This window comes from Balaenoptera acutorostrata, chromosome 17, assembly GCF_949987535.1.
Source record: "Balaenoptera acutorostrata chromosome 17, mBalAcu1.1, whole genome shotgun sequence".
NCBI classification, from domain to species: Eukaryota; Metazoa; Chordata; class Mammalia; order Artiodactyla; family Balaenopteridae; genus Balaenoptera; species Balaenoptera acutorostrata.
Window position 1 is genome coordinate 76,701,791 of NC_080080.1, and position 18,054 is coordinate 76,719,844.

The 18,054-nt window shown below is 41.2% G+C and overlaps 2 protein-coding genes across 11 annotated transcripts in view; one reads left to right on the forward strand and one right to left on the reverse strand.

Annotated features, from left to right (window-relative positions):
- The window catches only part of NSMAF (neutral sphingomyelinase activation associated factor), a 67,358-nt gene extending 63,631 nt beyond the window's left edge, over positions 1-3,727 (forward strand). For all 4 annotated transcript variants that reach the window (XM_057531750.1, XM_057531749.1, XM_057531751.1 and 1 more), the window contains 4 exons: positions 796-946; positions 1,390-1,492; positions 1,620-1,729; positions 2,662-3,727. In XM_057531750.1, coding sequence (XP_057387733.1) covers positions 796-946; positions 1,390-1,492; positions 1,620-1,729; positions 2,662-2,756 — 459 coding nt within the window. In that variant the 3' untranslated portion in view covers positions 2,757-3,727. The remainder of the gene's footprint in view (positions 1-795; positions 947-1,389; positions 1,493-1,619; positions 1,730-2,661) is intronic.
- Positions 3,728-3,825: 98 nt separating this feature from the next.
- The window catches only part of SDCBP (syndecan binding protein), a 58,183-nt gene continuing 43,954 nt past the window's right edge, over positions 3,826-18,054 (reverse strand). For 6 of the 7 annotated variants that reach the window (XM_057531755.1, XM_057531754.1, XM_007168581.3 and 3 more), the window contains 7 exons: positions 14,968-15,046; positions 13,745-13,854; positions 10,701-10,862; positions 8,754-8,929; positions 7,194-7,365; positions 6,299-6,390; positions 3,826-4,950 (listed from right to left, as the gene is read on the reverse strand). In XM_057531755.1, coding sequence (XP_057387738.1) covers positions 4,896-4,950; positions 6,299-6,390; positions 7,194-7,365; positions 8,754-8,929; positions 10,701-10,862; positions 13,745-13,854; positions 14,968-15,046 — 846 coding nt within the window. In that variant the 3' untranslated portion in view covers positions 3,826-4,895. The remainder of the gene's footprint in view (positions 4,951-6,298; positions 6,391-7,193; positions 7,366-8,753; positions 8,930-10,700; positions 10,863-13,744; positions 13,855-14,967; positions 15,047-18,054) is intronic. The other variant, XM_057531753.1, reaches the window with a different exon arrangement.

Here is an 18,054-nt window from a genome sequence, read left to right on the forward strand (position 1 = left end):
GTTTACGATCTTTTGCTTTGCTTATTTTGCTCATCGGAGGAGAGCACAGGCAAACTCTCAGCTCTTTTCTTGGAGCTGACTCTTTGGGCTTCCCAGTCTTTTTTTCTCCAGTTTGCTGTTTCTTTGAGAATTAGCTACCGTCCAGCTAGACTTCCAAAAGACCAGTGTCTGAGCACGACGTTGAATACCTGGGTATCCTCACACTATCTGGGCAACTAGAGATGTTTTCTGACACCAAGGGTGGAAAGGGGGCCTCTGTCTAGGGTGAGGACACCGACCTATCTGCATGGTGCGTGCAGCGGGCGCAGGACAAGGCTGTCACCGCGTCCTCTTCCCTCGCTCCGTCTCCACGAGGTCACGGCTGCATCTCCTGCCCTGGCCTGCGGTACTGCCTTTCCTCTGAGGGTGTAAACTGGTGCCTAATCTGCATGGTCAGCAGACTGACTGGGGTTGAGACCTGTGATTTACTATGTAGTTCAAGAAGGGCACGCGAGCATAACCCTGAGAGATGCCTACCTCCCCCAGGTGGTCGTGGAGCCGCTGTGCTTCGGGCAGTCTGGCATCCTGCTACCGCTTATTACTCATGGAGTTATCATTCTGAGACTGTCAATTTTAAGCTCTTTTTAAAACAGTGTTACATTTACCCCAGCAATACTTCATTGTATTCGCTGGCATATGAAGAATTTCACTTTTAAATGAAGTATCACTCAGTAGGTGGTGTTGAAAGAATGGGCCGGGGAAACACAGCTGAACGACCATGATTCTACATGGAGCACCGTCTGTTTTCTTCTCTAGGTCGATACAATCAGTTTAAGCGCTGCAAGCACACTGCTGGTTTCAGGCACCAAAGAAGGCACAGTGACTATCTGGGACCTCACTGCAGCTACCATATTGCACCAGATTCCATGTCACTCAGGGACTGTATGTGACACTGCTTTCAGCCCAGGTACTATTAGCCTTTTCAATACGGATAACACCAGGGGAACTGGAATTATTATTTTGAAATATACAGTAAGAATATAAAAAGAAAAGCACTGTTTGCTGATAAAAGAGGTTTTGCCTATGGGTAAGGCTGCTTCGTGGTAAAATACGGTATATGTGGTATTTGTATCTATTAGAAAAGCAGTATCAGGTACTGTTCTTAGTTCCTCACTTCACTGGAGAAATTAATTTATAAGGTGTAAATGAATTCACACCAAAGGGTCATCAGCCCAGTGTCTTAAAAACAGAAGCATCTCAGGGAGAGGCTAGTCATCATTGGTTCAATACAACAAGTAGCTGTAGCTCAAGCGAACATTTGGCCCCTGGATTCAGAAGTAAAATCTCAGATTAATCTAAACCACACTTCTGCAGCTGTAACCCGTATCCACGTTCCGCCTTGTGTTACAGACAGTCGCCACGTCCTCAGCGCAGGAGAAGACGGCTGTCTGAATGTCGTCGATGTGCAGACGGGAATGCTCATCTCTTCTATGACTTCGGACGAGCCCCAGAGGTGCACTTTCTCGAGTTACTCGTGGTGAAGACATTTATGGACAGGCTCACGATCACGGCGCAGGGCCTGCTTTGGCCCTTCCTTCATGACCAACGATGAAAGGATGATTTCTGAATCCTTCTTGCAGGTGCTTTCTCTGGGACGGAAATTCTGTTTTATCCGGGAGTCAGTCCGGTGAGCTGCTTGTCTGGGACCTCCTCGGGGGGAAGATCAGGGAGAGAATCCAGGGCCACACAGGTAAGCTGTCTGCCGCTGACCTGCCTCCACCAAACCTGCTTTTCCCACCAGCGGACATGCCCTTCTCAAGCAGAAAACTCCCCGTGTGTCCTCTGTGCAGGGGACGTTCCCCTCCAGATCCTGGCTGGCCAGGCCATCTGCATCTCTTGGGTTGAGAGACATTCGACTCCAGAATGGAAGTTTTTAACTTCCACATGGAGAATTAAAAGCCAAGTAAAAGCTGTATGTGCTTTTAATACATGCACACGGTAGAAAGAAACAATACAAAAGTAATGGAAACAGTACAAAAGTAATGAATTACAGTGGAAACGAAGGCTTCCTCCCACAGACCCCCCTCCCAGCCTCCTCCTGGGAGGGCTCTGCAGCTGGGTTTCTGGAGGTGTCTCATGTTACTGAAGGGTGCGCTGCTGCGTTCGTCCTCGCTGTGCCCGTTGGTTTCTCACTCTGCTTACATTTGCACGTCTTCCTCTCCTCTCGAGCACTTGGAGGATTATGGTTAATTCTTGTAATGGCTATAGTTCTAAGTATCTACTGACTGCCCACCTTCACTCTCTTCCCTCTGTCACTGTTGTGTGTGGTTATTTCTTCGTAACATTATACATTAAAGTGACTTGTCTGTGCCTTTCTTCCCCAGCTCACGAGCTTTAAATAACATTTTCACTCCTGATAGAAATGGAAGTAAACTGGCAAACTCACACCAATTCCCTGCTTCCTCATCTGCTGCCTGACTTTTGTCACAGGTGTATATAATATTTGTATTCTGTTCTGCAATTTCCAGTTGCTTTAGGTTTACCTTCAAATAGTTTCTTATTCCCCCCTAGTTCCTTGTACTGAGTAGTTATTCTGAGTTCCCGCAAAGACTGCGTTACAGGACGAGACCACGTGGCACCTCCTGGTCCGCTCACCCCCTGAGCACACACCTCTTCCCGCAGGTGCCGTGACGTGTATGTGGATGAACGAACAGTGCAGCCGTGTCATCACGGGAGGGGCAGACAGACAGATTATGTTCTGGAAATTGCAGTGTTAAGTGCCTTTCCCTCGAATATTATTGCACTCTGTGTAATGCATTTTTAAACCAAACTTTTAAGTGAACTGGTGAATGTGCAATTACAGTAATTAGAAGTCTTACCACATGAGAAATTTGTGGTTTTAAACTTTCTAAATCATGGTGACTTCACTGAAAGCCATTAGTTGTCATCCTCTAAGGCAGATGAAGATGTGGCAGTACTTGGGGAGAAGAACATTAACATTTGTAAGGCAGGCGGTCATCCCAGGATGACGATGGTCAGAAGACAAGTTTGGGTGGCAAAGAGCGCAGCTAAGAGATACTAAACCAGGTGGAGAAACTTCCCAAGAAAATGTGAGTATTCTCTGCTGCCGGGTCACTCTATTATGTCTTCCTCATCGACACAATTGCTGCCCATTGGGTTTTGGGATGTGTGTTTCCATGCAGTGGTTGCTTTCTATAACCGACTGGCCCCAGATTCTAAGAACCTGGGCAAGGATTAGCAGTTCCTGTAACAGTTTACTGTGTATGGGAACGGTTCATTTTGTTATAGCTATTAAATGCTCATCTTTTCTAAGACATTAAAAATATTTTTCTGTAATGAAAGCAGTTTCCATTTTCTCATTTAAATGATTTATTAACAAAGTACTGGGTCCTTCGAGTACTGATCCTTCTAGAAAACCATACCGAGCATCGTGACCATCATCCTGTGCTTCTGGAACTGTCTTCAGACTGAAGTCCAGAGAACGAGGGAGAGTCAAACTGAGAAACGTGCCTTGCGTGGCTTTTCTGAATTTCACAGGAGGTAAGCTGTGAAGCAGCAGCACTGACGACCTCTGAACCACAGAAAGGATGCGATGTAAGATTTTCTACACTGTTGAAAAACCCTGGTGTATCGTGAATGTTAATGTGACTCGGCCTGGGTGCCTCCGGGGAATCAATAGGCTCGGTGAGGTCCTGCGGCTCAGCCTTAGTGTCTGGGCTTCCCGGCTGGAAGCGCTTCTCCCGACACTCAGGCCCCCGGGCGTCGGCCGCTCTGGGAGATGACTCTCTCCCACAGGACTCATGTTTCCAATGATGCAATAACAGACAGACTAAAAATCTAACTTTATTTATACATTTTTAATTAAAATAGAATAGGCATAAACCAAAGAGAAGGAAAAACAAATCAGGATGACGTATCACTGTCATTCTGTTTGCAGGGAGGGGTCAGGAAATGGAACAAATTAACAGGATAGCATTCTAAGACATCCCAAAGCAGCTAGGTTACATGTAAGTGCCAAAACCAGGTATTATCCCACTTAATCTACACATGAAAAAGAAGTCAAAGTTTATCCTATTTAGTACAAGAATTTTTACATTAAATATATAATGATTCATTTCTCAGAAAGTGATACCAGTAACTTTTAGAGGAAAAGTTTCCATTACACAAGGACTAGAAAATCTCAAATGCAACTGAGCAGCTGTATGTACCGTTACACTGCTCTGGCTAGTGTCCGTTTCAATTTAACAGAGAACTGCATTTGGGGTTTTAGAAAGGCAGCAATAGTTTGGCTTTTATTCTAGATGCTTAACATTGTTTGTTAAGGCGACAGTCCAAGCATATTAAGTAAAGGTAGTTAAAATGTAATGATAGTCAATACAGTCTCTTGCAGCCTACATACACTGTATAATAATGCTTACACGGAATGAAACCAGTGTTACTTAATCGGTGTTTTATACAAACAGAACTGAAAGAAAAAAGTAATCATTCTAAATGTACTATGGTAACAGTAAAAATGCACCTATACCATAGAACTAAAGTGATATGAACAGCACTACCTGATACCCAGGACTGAAGGTGACTGGCTCCAACAAAGCGGAGCCTCTATCAGTCATCCTAATGACACGGGTGTAAAAGCATCTGGTTTCCAGTAAAGACACTAGTCTATGAAAGTAAGTCTTTCCACTGTAAAATCAGGATAAGGCTACAACTATCTTGAAGTCTGAACAAGATATCAGATCACACAGTAAGATTCCCAGGCCTACTGTAAGACAGGAAGGCCCTCATGCAGCATATGCTTGCTGGCTCCTAGAAAGCTTCATGTGCACAATACACAGGTAAGTTGCCGGAGACGTGAACGGGAGAACTTCAGTGAAGTTCCCACGGCGCCGTGACTTCTAAACCTCAGGAACGCTGTGATCCATCAAGCTTTTCATGATGCTTGGTGCCACCCTGAAAGAGTCACTTTCATTAAATACTGAGGTTTGGGTTCCCAGGAGACTCCAATCCAGACTCGGCACCGTTCGCATCAAGTGGGAACGCGGGGGAAGGTTTTTGGTTTTTTTTTTTAATGAGTTCAGATCTAAGGGTCTCAGGTAATCTAGTTGTTTGTTGGCAAAATACCCAGTGTGAAAAGCTATCTGCATCCTGGCTAGTAAAGTTAGATAAGATACAGAAAAGTCCTTGTATCTTTGTATATTAAAGCTGGATGGTTAAAAAGAAAGACAGAAAACGACAATGCCAGGTATTGTTGGCGGGAAGTGGGCGGGAGCTATTACTGATTTAAGAAAAGTGAGCTCTTGCAGGATCAGTCCTGACAACTCTCCCCGCCAAGACTCCAAGAGCGGCTAGCTGCATTCTACCCAGAAGCTGAAACCAACTTCATTACAGGTGGTATGTTTTTAGTATTTTAAATTCTATTTCCACATGCAAGGTAGATTCTGAAAGAAGAATTCTACACTGGCTTAGCCAAGCCAGCGTGTAAAAGCTGCTGGGCAGACAGCCCTGGCCGCCCCCTTTCTGTTCTCCCTCCTCAGCTGTCCAGCCCCTGTTCCTGAGGACGGACAGCACACCCCACACGCTCTGCCGCCTCCTGAGATGCTCCCGGGAATCAAGACTGTTCCCCCAGGGCTGCCCTGGTGGTGCAGTGGTTAAGAATCCGCCTGCCAGTGCAGGGACATGGGTTTGAGCCCTGGTCCGGGAAGATCCCACATGCTGCCGAGCAACTAAGGCCGTGTGCCACAACTACTGAGCCCACGAGCCACAACTACTGAAGCCCGTGCCTGGAGCCCGTGCTCCGCAACAAGAGAAGCCACTGCAGTAAGCCCACGCACTGCAATGAAGCACAGCCCCCACTCGCCTCAACTAGAGAAAGCCTGCGTGCAGCAACAAAGACCCAACGCAGCCAAAAAAAAAAAGACTGTTCCTCCAACACCCCACATGCAAGAATTCTTCGTGAACCGCAAGTAGGTGTCTACTGAGCAGACGAGCTGCAGGCAGACCACAACTACGATTTCACTGAAAACTGAGATGACAGCCTGCCCACCTCTGCTGTGTACCTTTTTCTACTAGGAAACATCAAAATTTAGAAAGTGGATTTTATTCCATACTTGGGAATTTGTGAGGGGTCATCCTTACCAACCAACTCCTCTGATTTAAATAATTTACTTCAAATTTCTAGATAATGCCAATGTCATCTGTTAGGTAAAAAAAAACCCAAAGGTTTGAGAATTACAAGAAGCACAGTGCTTCTATGAAGTCACATGAACATAGCATCAGGTTGAAGAATTTGTCTACTTACCGTTTAATAATATGTTCAAATATAAAAGCAGGCATGATTGTAATAGTAACTACATTCCCAGCTGTTGACAGTATGTCTGCGATTTGAGAGTCCTGTTGAAAACACACAATGAAAATTAATTCTACTGAGGCTTTATTAAATACATACAAAACTAAGTTATTCTTGGTAAAAAAAAAAAAAAAAAATATATATATATATATATATATATATGTCCTTTCAGGTTTTGCCAATTAATGTCTCTAAAATCCTGACCCTTGGTATTTATAGTTTTTCTAGTTTCTTTACCAAGTTTTAATTCAATTCAACAGAATCACAATTTCATCAGCGGTAACAAAACTTAAGTAAACTGAGTTGAAAATATTAGCCAACAAATCATTCTTTTCATTACTTACGATTAAATCATTGTCCCCATTTACAATATTACCACAGCCCCTCAGCTAACTGTGTATTCTTAACCCAGGTTAATGAAATGAGCAGGTCTTAATGAAAACCTTTAGACCTCAAAATAGTTCTATTTAGGAATATGTGGAGGGAATAAACCATAAGAATGAAGTACTAATCTGAACATAAACTATCATGCATTTCCTACAACTCCTGGATTGAAAAAAGCAATCATTCATCCAGAGTGTCCTCAAAATCTTCAATGCTCAGGTCTCCACAGTTCTAGTCGAGGGACTTCAGAGATCTAGCCTAGCCTCCCTGCTACAGAAGCCACAATTCCAGGTGGGAGCCCCAGCCTGAGAGCACGGCCAGCACACAGCACAGCCAGAGCCCAGGACCCCACTGAATTTCTACATTTTGGTCAATAACAGCACCAGTGAAATAGACAAATGAAAAAGATGCTGCTTGCTAAAATAAAACTGCAGCAGAGTGAGTCCGAAGTTCTGCTCCTGACCTTCAGTCCAATGACATTCTGTCCGTTGACCTCACAGATGCTGTGTTCCGTGAGAAGACCGTTTCTAGCTGCAGAACTGTCTTTCACTATGGATGTGATTTTCCCATTTTTAAAGACAAAGCCAACATGTCCAGTACTGTCCTTATGCATGGTAATTGTCCGTTCAAAGGGCCTGTAAACATAATGGCTTCAATTAAAATTTTAATTCCAAAGTAAGCAATTTAATGGATTTCCATTCTGACATACTGGATACTTTGTTACAATAAACTCACTGTTTCCGATAAGAGCTACTTAGTATGTATGGCAGGGATTTTGTACATCTTAGTGCAAAAGATGACTTTTTAAGAAATTCTCTCCATCATGGTTTGCCTAACTTACCATTTCCTTCTTATAAGCATCAAAGACTTAAATTAACGCTTCATGCAGTTTATCAATATGCTCCTCCCTTGAAATTACAGTCCTCACTGTAATTTAACATGAAGATAAGTTTGAACAAAAATCAGTCTTAAAAATGAATTTTTATCTTTTTTAACTTCTTAGTATTTCCTGGAGCTTAATTTTTCTTAGGAAATACTTATTTTATTTAGAACCTTTAAAATATTTCTCACATCTTGATTTTGAAAACTTTATAGAAGATATTTTTGCTGTTTTAGAAGAACCACAGAAGCAGTGAGACGGAAGCTCCCCAGCCCCTTAGAAGAAAAGGAGCTTCAGAAAGGCGGCCGTCAGCTTGCGTGCGCCGCCCGCCAGCTGCAGCTGCCCACTCTGCGACTCTGCTGCCACGTGACTGCACAGGTTTCATGACAAAATACGAACTGCATGTTATAAACTTCTCAACAGTCATGTCTTCGTGTTAGTCCAAGTTAACTTTTTGAAAATTTCCTTAGATATAAAACAAAAGTGGCATTCGTCTACAACACGTTTACTCAACACCTACCATGTGTGAGAAATGGAAACACACAGGTAGATAAAACAAGTTTAACTAAGACGAATAAAAACCCCAAAGCTAACAATGGGATACAGGTCTGCCCTCAACACCCATGTGGCCGGGAAGGAGGCCCGCAGTACATGTGCTGAATGTTTCCATTATCAATAAGCTAAAGAGAGCGTTCCATCCTCCCACTGACAACTAGAGCCTCACCCACCCAGAAGGCCAGGCTGGGTTTTCTGAAGCCGCAGGCCCTGCGGAGTGCTGCAGGGCCCGCGCCACACGTCGACCCTGAGCAGGAGACCGGAAAGCAAGGCTGAGACGCCTGCTGCTCAGTTACCTTTCCAGCCGCCTTCTCTATTTTCCAGAGAAACAGATTAAGAAAGGAAAGTAACTTCTTAGAGGACAAACTTCTATAAGCTCTGAAATAAGGTGTATGCTAAACCAGAATGCCATTTTTAAAAAGTCAAACTATGTAAGAAAAATCTGCACCGCACAACTGCAAGAGTATAAGGCTAATCAGTAACACTTGATCATTTTCTGCAACAAAATATTATATTCACAGAATCTTAGAAGCCCAAGAAAAGGAAAACTCGTCTTGAGTTTCCCCGTGAACTGTTTGGTCAGCTCACCTGTCACGAATGGTCATAGTAATCTTCTCTCCGAAAGCCTGTTTGAGCACCTTGTGTGCTCGGTCGGAGCTCCAGCCAGCACAGTTCTCCCCGTTGATCTGGAGCACCTGGTCCCCGAATCGCAGGCCAACCAACGAGGACGGAGAATTTGCCTGGACCAGCTGAACAAATACACCCTAGAGAACAAGAAAATCACCGTCATTCACCACCGTCACATGTTCAAAAATGCTGGAAAATTGGGAACCAACTGGTTAGGAATCTACCCTATTAAAAAAAAAAAACAAAAGTTACATGAGAATGTGTCATCATCCCCAAGAAAGAAATCGAAAATTTTATCACGGCAGTACCCTAAGAAATAGGTAAGAAAGTGAGATCTCAGTGGTAATTTCTACCTCAAATCATGACCCCCGACCAACCTCCATCAACCCCCCCCTCCATCTTGGAATAAAAAGACTAAGGAAAATAAAGTCAGATTACTATAATAAATGTAAGCATCTATGAGTTTGATAGAATACCAAACAGGTATTAGCACCTGATCATTATTTAGGGGGCAAGGGAGTAAAGTGTTAGAAGTTGTGTGATTTCTCTTACAGTTTAAAAAATGATAGTCTAAGGTCAGAACTCTACCTTTTGAGCTGAAGAACTCCTTTACCCACTTGCTAAATTATGCATAATCACTACGATTAGATTTAACAGCCTAAAAAGGTGGGCACATTCAATACCATTCCAGTTCTTAAAAGAATCTACTATGAAGTAAATACAGAAAACTCAAGTACAATTAACTGAGAACTAAACCCACAGGGATACTTTTACTTATGTAAACTCTCAATCTCAGATGTTGAGCACAATATAAATAAGTAAGCATAAAGGAAAAGGAAGCATGGTAAAGTATCAATACGAAAGCATTTATAAGGCTAGATCCTTTCTCCCATCTTAAGCTGGGTCAGACATGATGTCGCATGTCTTAGACTTTAGGGCAGTGCCTGAAAACTAGGCGGCACCCAGCAAAGTGGCTGGACCAGCGAGCTTCAGCCAAGTGGACAAGCCCACTGCAAGGGTAAGTGCTGTGGGGGACGGGCTGTGACGAGTGTGGGCTCCTCCTTAGGACAGAGGAAGGGCCAGCACTGTACTCGATTCACCGCACAGGAAGGGAGAGCAGAGAAGCCCAAGCTTCCCAGAGCAGCACGCTCATGTGTCTTGCACAAGCCACGAGTGTGCAAAGACAGACACAATGCCCTCAGCCACCTTCCGCCATGGGCCACACCATCCTTTTCTATGTGCAAAGGTGGTCACACTGAGCTAACAAGACCGAAGACTGAAAAGGAATCCAATAAATAATGCATAAACCCACAAATCGGGGTAAAGACTCAGCACACATCCTCAACATTGCTAAATGCTTCCTCAGAGTAACCGGGTTTAATTTCTTCAATCTGGTAAGGTGAGAGGCAAAAGTAACTCTAAAGTACTTCTGAAAGTCACTGTTGCCTAGAAAATGCCTCATTAAACCCAAACTGAAGGATGGAAATAACAAACCTGTAAAACCACATTACAACAAGTTATATGATCTTCATTTAGTTTAAAAACACACATCATAAGACCACTGATTTTCACTGGTCAGTCTTCCCTTAACTTCCACATGTGTTGCCCTGTTTCAATGCCAGAATTCTACTTGTATAAACTATGTTATGTTTACATGCAGACTAGTAAACTTTATTCCAAGAAAAGGACTCAAAAGAAAAAAAAATTTCATTCAAGGTAATGGCTGGAAGTCCCAACTCTGCCTCTTCAGAGCAGGGCAGCATCTCCAAGTGCAAAGTCAGATTTAAAATATTCTCGATCACAGAGCACCATTAAAATTAATTAAAGCATCTACATTTTAAATTATTCTAACGTTGATCACTTAATAGCTATTTAGACAAATTCAAATAAATAGTAAAAAATACTTACATTATCTATGGATTTAAGCCTGAGCCCAATTTTTCCATCTTGATCCTTACACAGAATGACTTCCCGAATCCCTTGCTTAATTTCTGCTCTGCGGATTCCAGTATCATTACCAGTTACAGGAGCCACCATATAGTTCATACTGGAAGCTCTTGCTACCAACTGCTGGCAGAGAAACATACACAACCTGTCAATATTTAGAAACATTCTCCCTGAAAAAATCTAAAATGATAATTTACTTGAATATATTCAGTTGTGGTTTCCCAAAATATAATCTGAAAATTATTTCCTTCAGATAAAATTTGATTTTTTGCAAAAATGACTTTTTTTTTTTAAACTAATTCTTCAGGTAACTTATTCCCACATATATGTCTCCAAGAGACTCTATGTCTGCTGCCTCATGCATTCACTGGCATTTATTTCATGTGTACTTTGGCTTGTCTTCAACTCAAATATATTATCCTTGAACGTTATAAAGGCCATATCATACTTTTGAAATTCACTCAGCATTTTCCAGAGGGTCCTTTTATATGGCCTGATCTTCAACAATCTACTTATGCTTTCAGAGTTTCTATAAAAGGGGAGAACTTCTTACCTCACAGCTCCACTGGGAGGATTAAAAGTGCATGTTATACGAGTGCTGACACACACAAGACAGTCAAATGGTATTTCTCGTCCCCAGTGATAAACATCTATGGATTAACCAACTGTACAGACACACCAAACTGCCCTAGAATAGCTATACTAGGGACTCTGTCAGGTACCATTGTTTCAAGTTCATTTTTTTCAAGTTTTCTTGACCAAAATCGGTTTATTGTTTTAAGTGGACCCTTTCCTCTACCAGAGACAGTGAGGGAAGAGCTTATTTATTCCCAAGGCTTCTTAATTGGAATCTGTCATAAAAAGCTCTGATCTACCTAATAACTGATGCTCAGAGCAGCAACGACAGGGAAAGAGGAACCTCAGTTACACACATACCACAGACTGCAAATTCTTTCGTTCAGAATCCATGGTAATTATGATACCATATTCTAAAGTTGATGGTCTATCGGAGTAACACACACACAGAGCTATACTACAAATTAGAACACAATACCAGAAAATACAACTTTTGAAGAATTACAAAAAGTCAATGATTACAGCTATAAGAGCACAGGAAAATTAGGTAACAGGATAGAAAAAGAAAAATTTCAGCAAATGAATTATTTAACTTAGCTGAAATATAGGACAAAAAAAGGAGCAGCTTTACTTTTGGAAAAGAAATCTTCATTCTTTCCAGCAAGTTTTGTTAAGCACTTGCTTAGTGTTCTTACTAAGACCGCATGATCAACACCACGTGACCTCTGCCCCCTCCTGCCAAGGGCAGCTACAATAACCTTCCAGATAGCCTCCCTGCTTCCATCTTGCCCTCTATTCATTCGCCACACAGCAAGCACAGAAACCTTTTTTAAATAAATCAGATTATGTCACTCCCACCATCCCTTACCATGGTCTACGAGGCTGCAGACCACCTGGCCCTAACTACCCCTCCAACGCCATCTGCTGCCATGTTCTGCCTTGTCTGCCCATCACCTCGGCCTTGTCTCTCAGGTCTGCCAAGTTCACTTCTGCCTGAAGGCCTCCGAGTTCTCTGTCTGTACTGACATATGTGGCTAGCAAAACCTAAAACACTTACCATGGTTCCCTTAATAGAAAATATTTGCTGAACCTCAATCTTAGGAAGAACTGCATCTTTTAAGGGGAAACTATAAGGAAGCGTGTGGATATAGTGAATGGTCAGAGGAGCACGCAGCACCACGTATAAGCTACTGTCAGCTCCACACCCACCTGAGCTGGTGAGGCTGGGGCCTGACCGTGCAAATGATACTCCTCCGTCAGGGGTTTCTGGTTAGCACCCAGCACACGCGCAAGAGGGCAAGTGTCTCGTCCCTCCTGCCTGCCCCTGCTCCTGGCAGCACTGCCTGGGTCTAGCTGCCCTTAACGCTGCTGACAGCAGTTGATTCCATTCTCCAGATTTTACTGACACTCCCAGGACCAGCCTCCCTGGTACAACCCCTCAGAGGCACCAGTACCCACAGCCAGGGTCCCCCGCTCCGAGGTCCGAGGCCCAGGTCACGGGGCTCTTCCACCATGCTTGTCAGCTCTGATAAGTCCAACCTCCACCCTGTGTAGCCCCAGGCCTAGGAGAAGCAGCTACTTTCTGCAATTACATCTGTGTTCCACTTTTGCTTTTTTAAATTCTTCAACCTGTCGGTCTGATTTCTTAAGTTATCTCTGTTGAAAAATCTAGTGTGGTTTCTATTGTCCCAACTGTCCTGACTTATGTAAGTTTTTAATAAATATTTGGTGAATAAATAAAAGCCAGGTACTGTGTTAAGCACTGGGGTCATGGCAAAAACACAGACATGGACCCCATCTTCACGAAGTTAAGCATTTACCTATAATTATGACAAGTGCTATAAAGTACTATGGTCTTATCGCAATAATCTTACCAAAAGACTGAGATACACTGTATTTAAGCCGAGAATTTGGTGTCTAATTACAAGGAGCTTTATTTAGACTTAATGTTAGAAGATTATGAGCAAAAAGAAGGTATGACAGACCTATACTTCAGAATGATGAGTCTAGCAGCAGCCTAGTACTGTTTGATATAAGAAGTTACTAGAGGAAAAGTCAGAGACGACTATAATAATCTAGGTTACAAGTATAGAAACCCTGAATAGGGTTATACCAGGACTGGAATGGATTACATGAATAGAAGAAACACAGTAGAAACAGAATCACTAGGTCTTTAACTGACCAAATGCAGAAGATGAAGGAGAATGGACCAGTCAGAGGCACCTGAGTCTTTAACTCCTAATAAATTAGAAAAGCGGTCACAGCACATAAGTAGACTACGTAAAAAGTGATATCAGAAGGCAATCTAAAATTCCTGAGAAGAGGTCAATGCTAAAGTTATAAATCTGTGAGTTAGCCACAAAGACGAGTTAGCTTATATCTATGTGTAAAGTATGATTTTATAGAATTCAAAATCACACTATACATACCCCCTGACTTGGTGCTCCAGGGACCATGGCCATATTTGCACATATTTCTTCTTCATTTAAACTCAGGCCCATGTACTGAGAGAGCTCCGGATACAGTTTAGGATAGAGATCTAATATAAACGAATAAATGAATAAAGAAAAAACATTGGTAGACTATTCAAAAACTGTTATTATGGACTTTTACTTGTGTTAAAAAATTACATTTAACTTATAAAATCTAAGATGGATTTAAATTAGCAATTTGGAAAATCACACTCTCTCTGTAATGACAATTAGAAATGGAAAGTACAGAAAAAGTTAAAGATGAAAGTAAATAAGACATTTGAACTGAAACCTCAGATTTCACAATACTCAAGAGTAGAAATAATTTTTCCAAATTGCCTTGCCTTTCCTTTTTCTTAAACCTATTTGATTAGGAATTTTGTAAACATACCACTGATTCTCCACTTAAGAACAACTGACCAAAATGTACACTGTCCAGTCAGCTACTTTTTAAATTCATTCAGTAAACACAGCTATGAAATGATTCTTCTGAACTACAAAAAAACAAACTGAAAGCTTGTAAATTTATTTAGTGTCATATCATTTTAAGAATGTTAACCACATACCAATGAAATCTTGGGAACAGTACATTTAAATACTAACAGTATTTAACTGAGTAGTAAAGTCAGGTACTATTTCCAAAAGCTCTTTTTGACATGCTTTGTGACTTAAAATGAATTTTCTAAAAGAAACAATGTTATAAGATGACAGGCCATAAAAACCCATTTAACACTGCTTTTGTGTATTAAGTCATGTTATTTAAGGGTTCTGTCCTGAATCCCTATCAACTTAGAAGGAAGAGGGACCAGGAAGAAGGATATGGAACCCAGGGAGAGATTCCGGGATTTGGGAAGTTCCCTCAAAAGGAGGTGGTTGGAAATTTCAACTCTACCAACCCCCGAGCCCTGCAAAGACAGGACAGTTCAGCCAGCGAGTTCCATTTAACTTAATTTTCATTAAGTCATAAAACACACCTTCATATTCACAGTTCAGTTTCTTGATTAAAGGGTTATTTTTTGAAATGAACATTGTTTTTTTTCTTACTATTAGAGCTTTAACCACCATTTCATGCTGTATATGTTAAAAAAAAAAAAAAAAAAATCTTGGATTCCCTATTTCAGCAAAGGAAGGCTTAACAAGTATCTCTGTTCAAGGAGAATGAACCCAAAGTATACACCTACTTCCATCTTGAGAGATGGGAGCAGAAGCTTCAGATAGAATTGCTGGGTTGGCAGGGTTTGCAGAAAAGGCAGTTTGAGCCTGAAAAAGAAAAGAAAATTCTAACAACAATGCTATACAGATACTTAAACTTCTTATATAATTTATAAGTTAAATCCAGTAATTCCAAAAAGAAACTAAAACACATTAGTTTTATTCAAGAAATTTTAATTTCAAACACTTTCAGCAATATATTTTTCAAAGAAAATCCACAAATCAAAAGTGTATTTCATATTCTAAATATTTAACACTATCATATAAAACTTGACTTAGCACCATTCTACATATAATATAATCAATATTTCAGTGCTACTGCAAATTAATATTTTCTAAATGCATTATAAAATGAAGGTTACACGTTACATTTTCATTATTCTTTTGCTAATTAGTCTAAGTATCTTATTTACATATGAAAAAAGCTTAACCGTATTTATATAAAACGTCAAATATCAGAAAAACACCTAAAATTTAAATATTTATTAAGTTACTTATATTTATTTTGCCATTTTAGCATATCCCACTAAAACAATCTTTATCTACATTTTAGCAAGTATGAGAGGGGATTATGTTATACTAAATACATAAATATTACAAAGTATGCAAAACACATACTGTATTTATCACTGACATAAAAATGACGGTAAAGTAATTAATTTATAACTGTCAAACTTGCGGAAACTTTGACAGCGCATACACTTATCAGTACGACTCATGCGCAAGCACGCCAGAACTCCTCCCAGGGCTGCCTTTGCAGCCTGTGTCGTTTCAAGTATTCCACTGAAGGAACTCCTTTTTCCTTTACAGATACATGTGACTTTCTAAAATAGACACATGTCACTGGTTGGCAGTAAGCTGTAAGATCCATCTCTAATATCATTTTTTACTTAGTCAGAGATATGTCGATTAAGTAATGAAGTTTATACCTGCATATCAACCTAGCCCTGAAATCAATGCTAAGAGTAGTCCCAAAGATGCTTGGAGAGATGGAAGCTTAATTAAATAAGGAAAGTCTACAAAACCACTGAAGGTACTTCACTCTCTGGATTGTAAATGTTCTGATATGCCTGTTATTGAGTCATTCTTTAATATTTATTGTTTCATAATTTGTCACAATCTAAACTGAAATAAAATACAGCATGAAAGTTTTTATAATTTTAAATATATCCACAGACTCAAAGTATGCTGAATTATGAAAATTCTTTCACCAACTATCAGCTAAAAGGAGCTAGTGGCCAGTGGACTGCTTCTTGGCTAATCTCTAAGAAAAAGAATACTGTTCAGCACTAAAAAGAAATGAGCTTGCCGTGAAAAGACATGGAGGAATCTTAAAAGCACACACATCACTAAGCAAAAGACACCACTCCGAAAAGTCTCCATACTGTATGATTCCAACTCCGGGACATTCTGGAAAAGGAGGGGGGAGTGGACAGAGCACAGAGGACTGCGAGGGCAGTGAAAATAGTCTGCATGACACTGCAATGGTGGCCATACGTCACCACACATCTGTCCAGAGCAGCAGAGTGAACAACCTCAAGAGTGAACGTCAAGTGTAACTCTGGGCTTGGGGTGGCAATACCGTGTCAGGGCAGCTTAATCACCTGTCACAAATACACCGTTGTGGTGAGGGTGCTGGCAGTGGGGAAGGCGGGCGCTGCACGCGCTGTGTAGGGGGAGTCGGGGGGACGTGCATAGGGAGGGGTCACCGGCATGGAAACTACCTTCCATTCAATTTTGCTGTGAACCTAAAACTGCTCTGAAAAAATAGAATTTACTAATTTTAAAAAGTTGATCCTTGTTTACACTGATCTATTATTTTCTATTCTTTCATTCACTGCGATTGTTCTCATCCAAGGAATACTGAAGTAAGAACATATATAAAAAGCTCTCTGCAAGCAAAGTTATATATTTACTGACTATATATTCTGTAGTAAAAACAAAAGAAAGATGGTACAATAAGGGCTTAAGGACTATAAGCCATTAAATGTAGCACATCATTTCACACATTCTTGAAATCTCAAACTATTTTTAAAAAAAGGGTGGGAGGGGGATGGTGTCTGGAGGCAGGGGGTGTCCCACGGAGCGCGCAGTCACGCCCGGGCGTGTGGTTTCTGCCGTCACAGAAAGCATGTGGGGCCACCCGTGTCAATCTCTGCTCACTGTGACAGGAAACGGATGAAATCACGGTTTCTGACCAGCTTGTTTTGCACAGGTGTGGCAACCACAGGCTCCCGTTAAAGACTCAGAGCAGACAGGGAGGTTCAGGGACACTGAACACAATGACACTGACACGTATGACACTGAAAGCCACAAGCCCGATGGTTACTGCAAAACAGTTTACAAAACACGAACCGCCAGTTCCCTGCTGCAATTTAGTTTTGCTGTGGTATAAAAGGCCAGAAGATGAGAAAATGAACACTACCTTCACAGAGGCATCTCAAAAACAAAAACCCAAGTATCACCTACCATAGAAAATGAAGAAAAAAATAAGACAAAAACAGCCCCCAGACTGTAGTGGCTGGGTTAGGAATCTTTTTAAATCCAGTGAGAATTTAAAAACCGTGTGTCCCCCTCCTTACTTGCTGTTACATCTCCAGGCAGCTAGCTTTCTGCTCAGGACATAAAAAGTCTTCTAATGGAAATACCCATATAATTTGCTTCTCCTTAAAGAGGTCAGCCTGATGTAGATTGTAGCCCTCTTTATTTTCCAATCCAACATTTGCCAGTATCAACTGTTTCCTTCTCTTTCTGCTGCTTTCAAAATAAGAAACCTCTGCTCAAAGTCTACTATGGTTAATTTCAAGTTCAATTCCATAAAAACTAACAAAAAAGGACGTAAAGGAAATTAGTCATTTTCTCAGACCCATCTGCAAATCCTATCACTTAGTGCTCTGATATCATATTAATGGCTTAACTGTCATTCTTGAAGGGTAAATATTTCAAATAAAAGCTTTTAAAAAGAAAGTACCTGTTCAGATGAACTTTGTGGAAATAAAAACCATGAGAAAAACAATGACAAAATACCAAAGAAAAAACCAGAGATTTCAGATGAC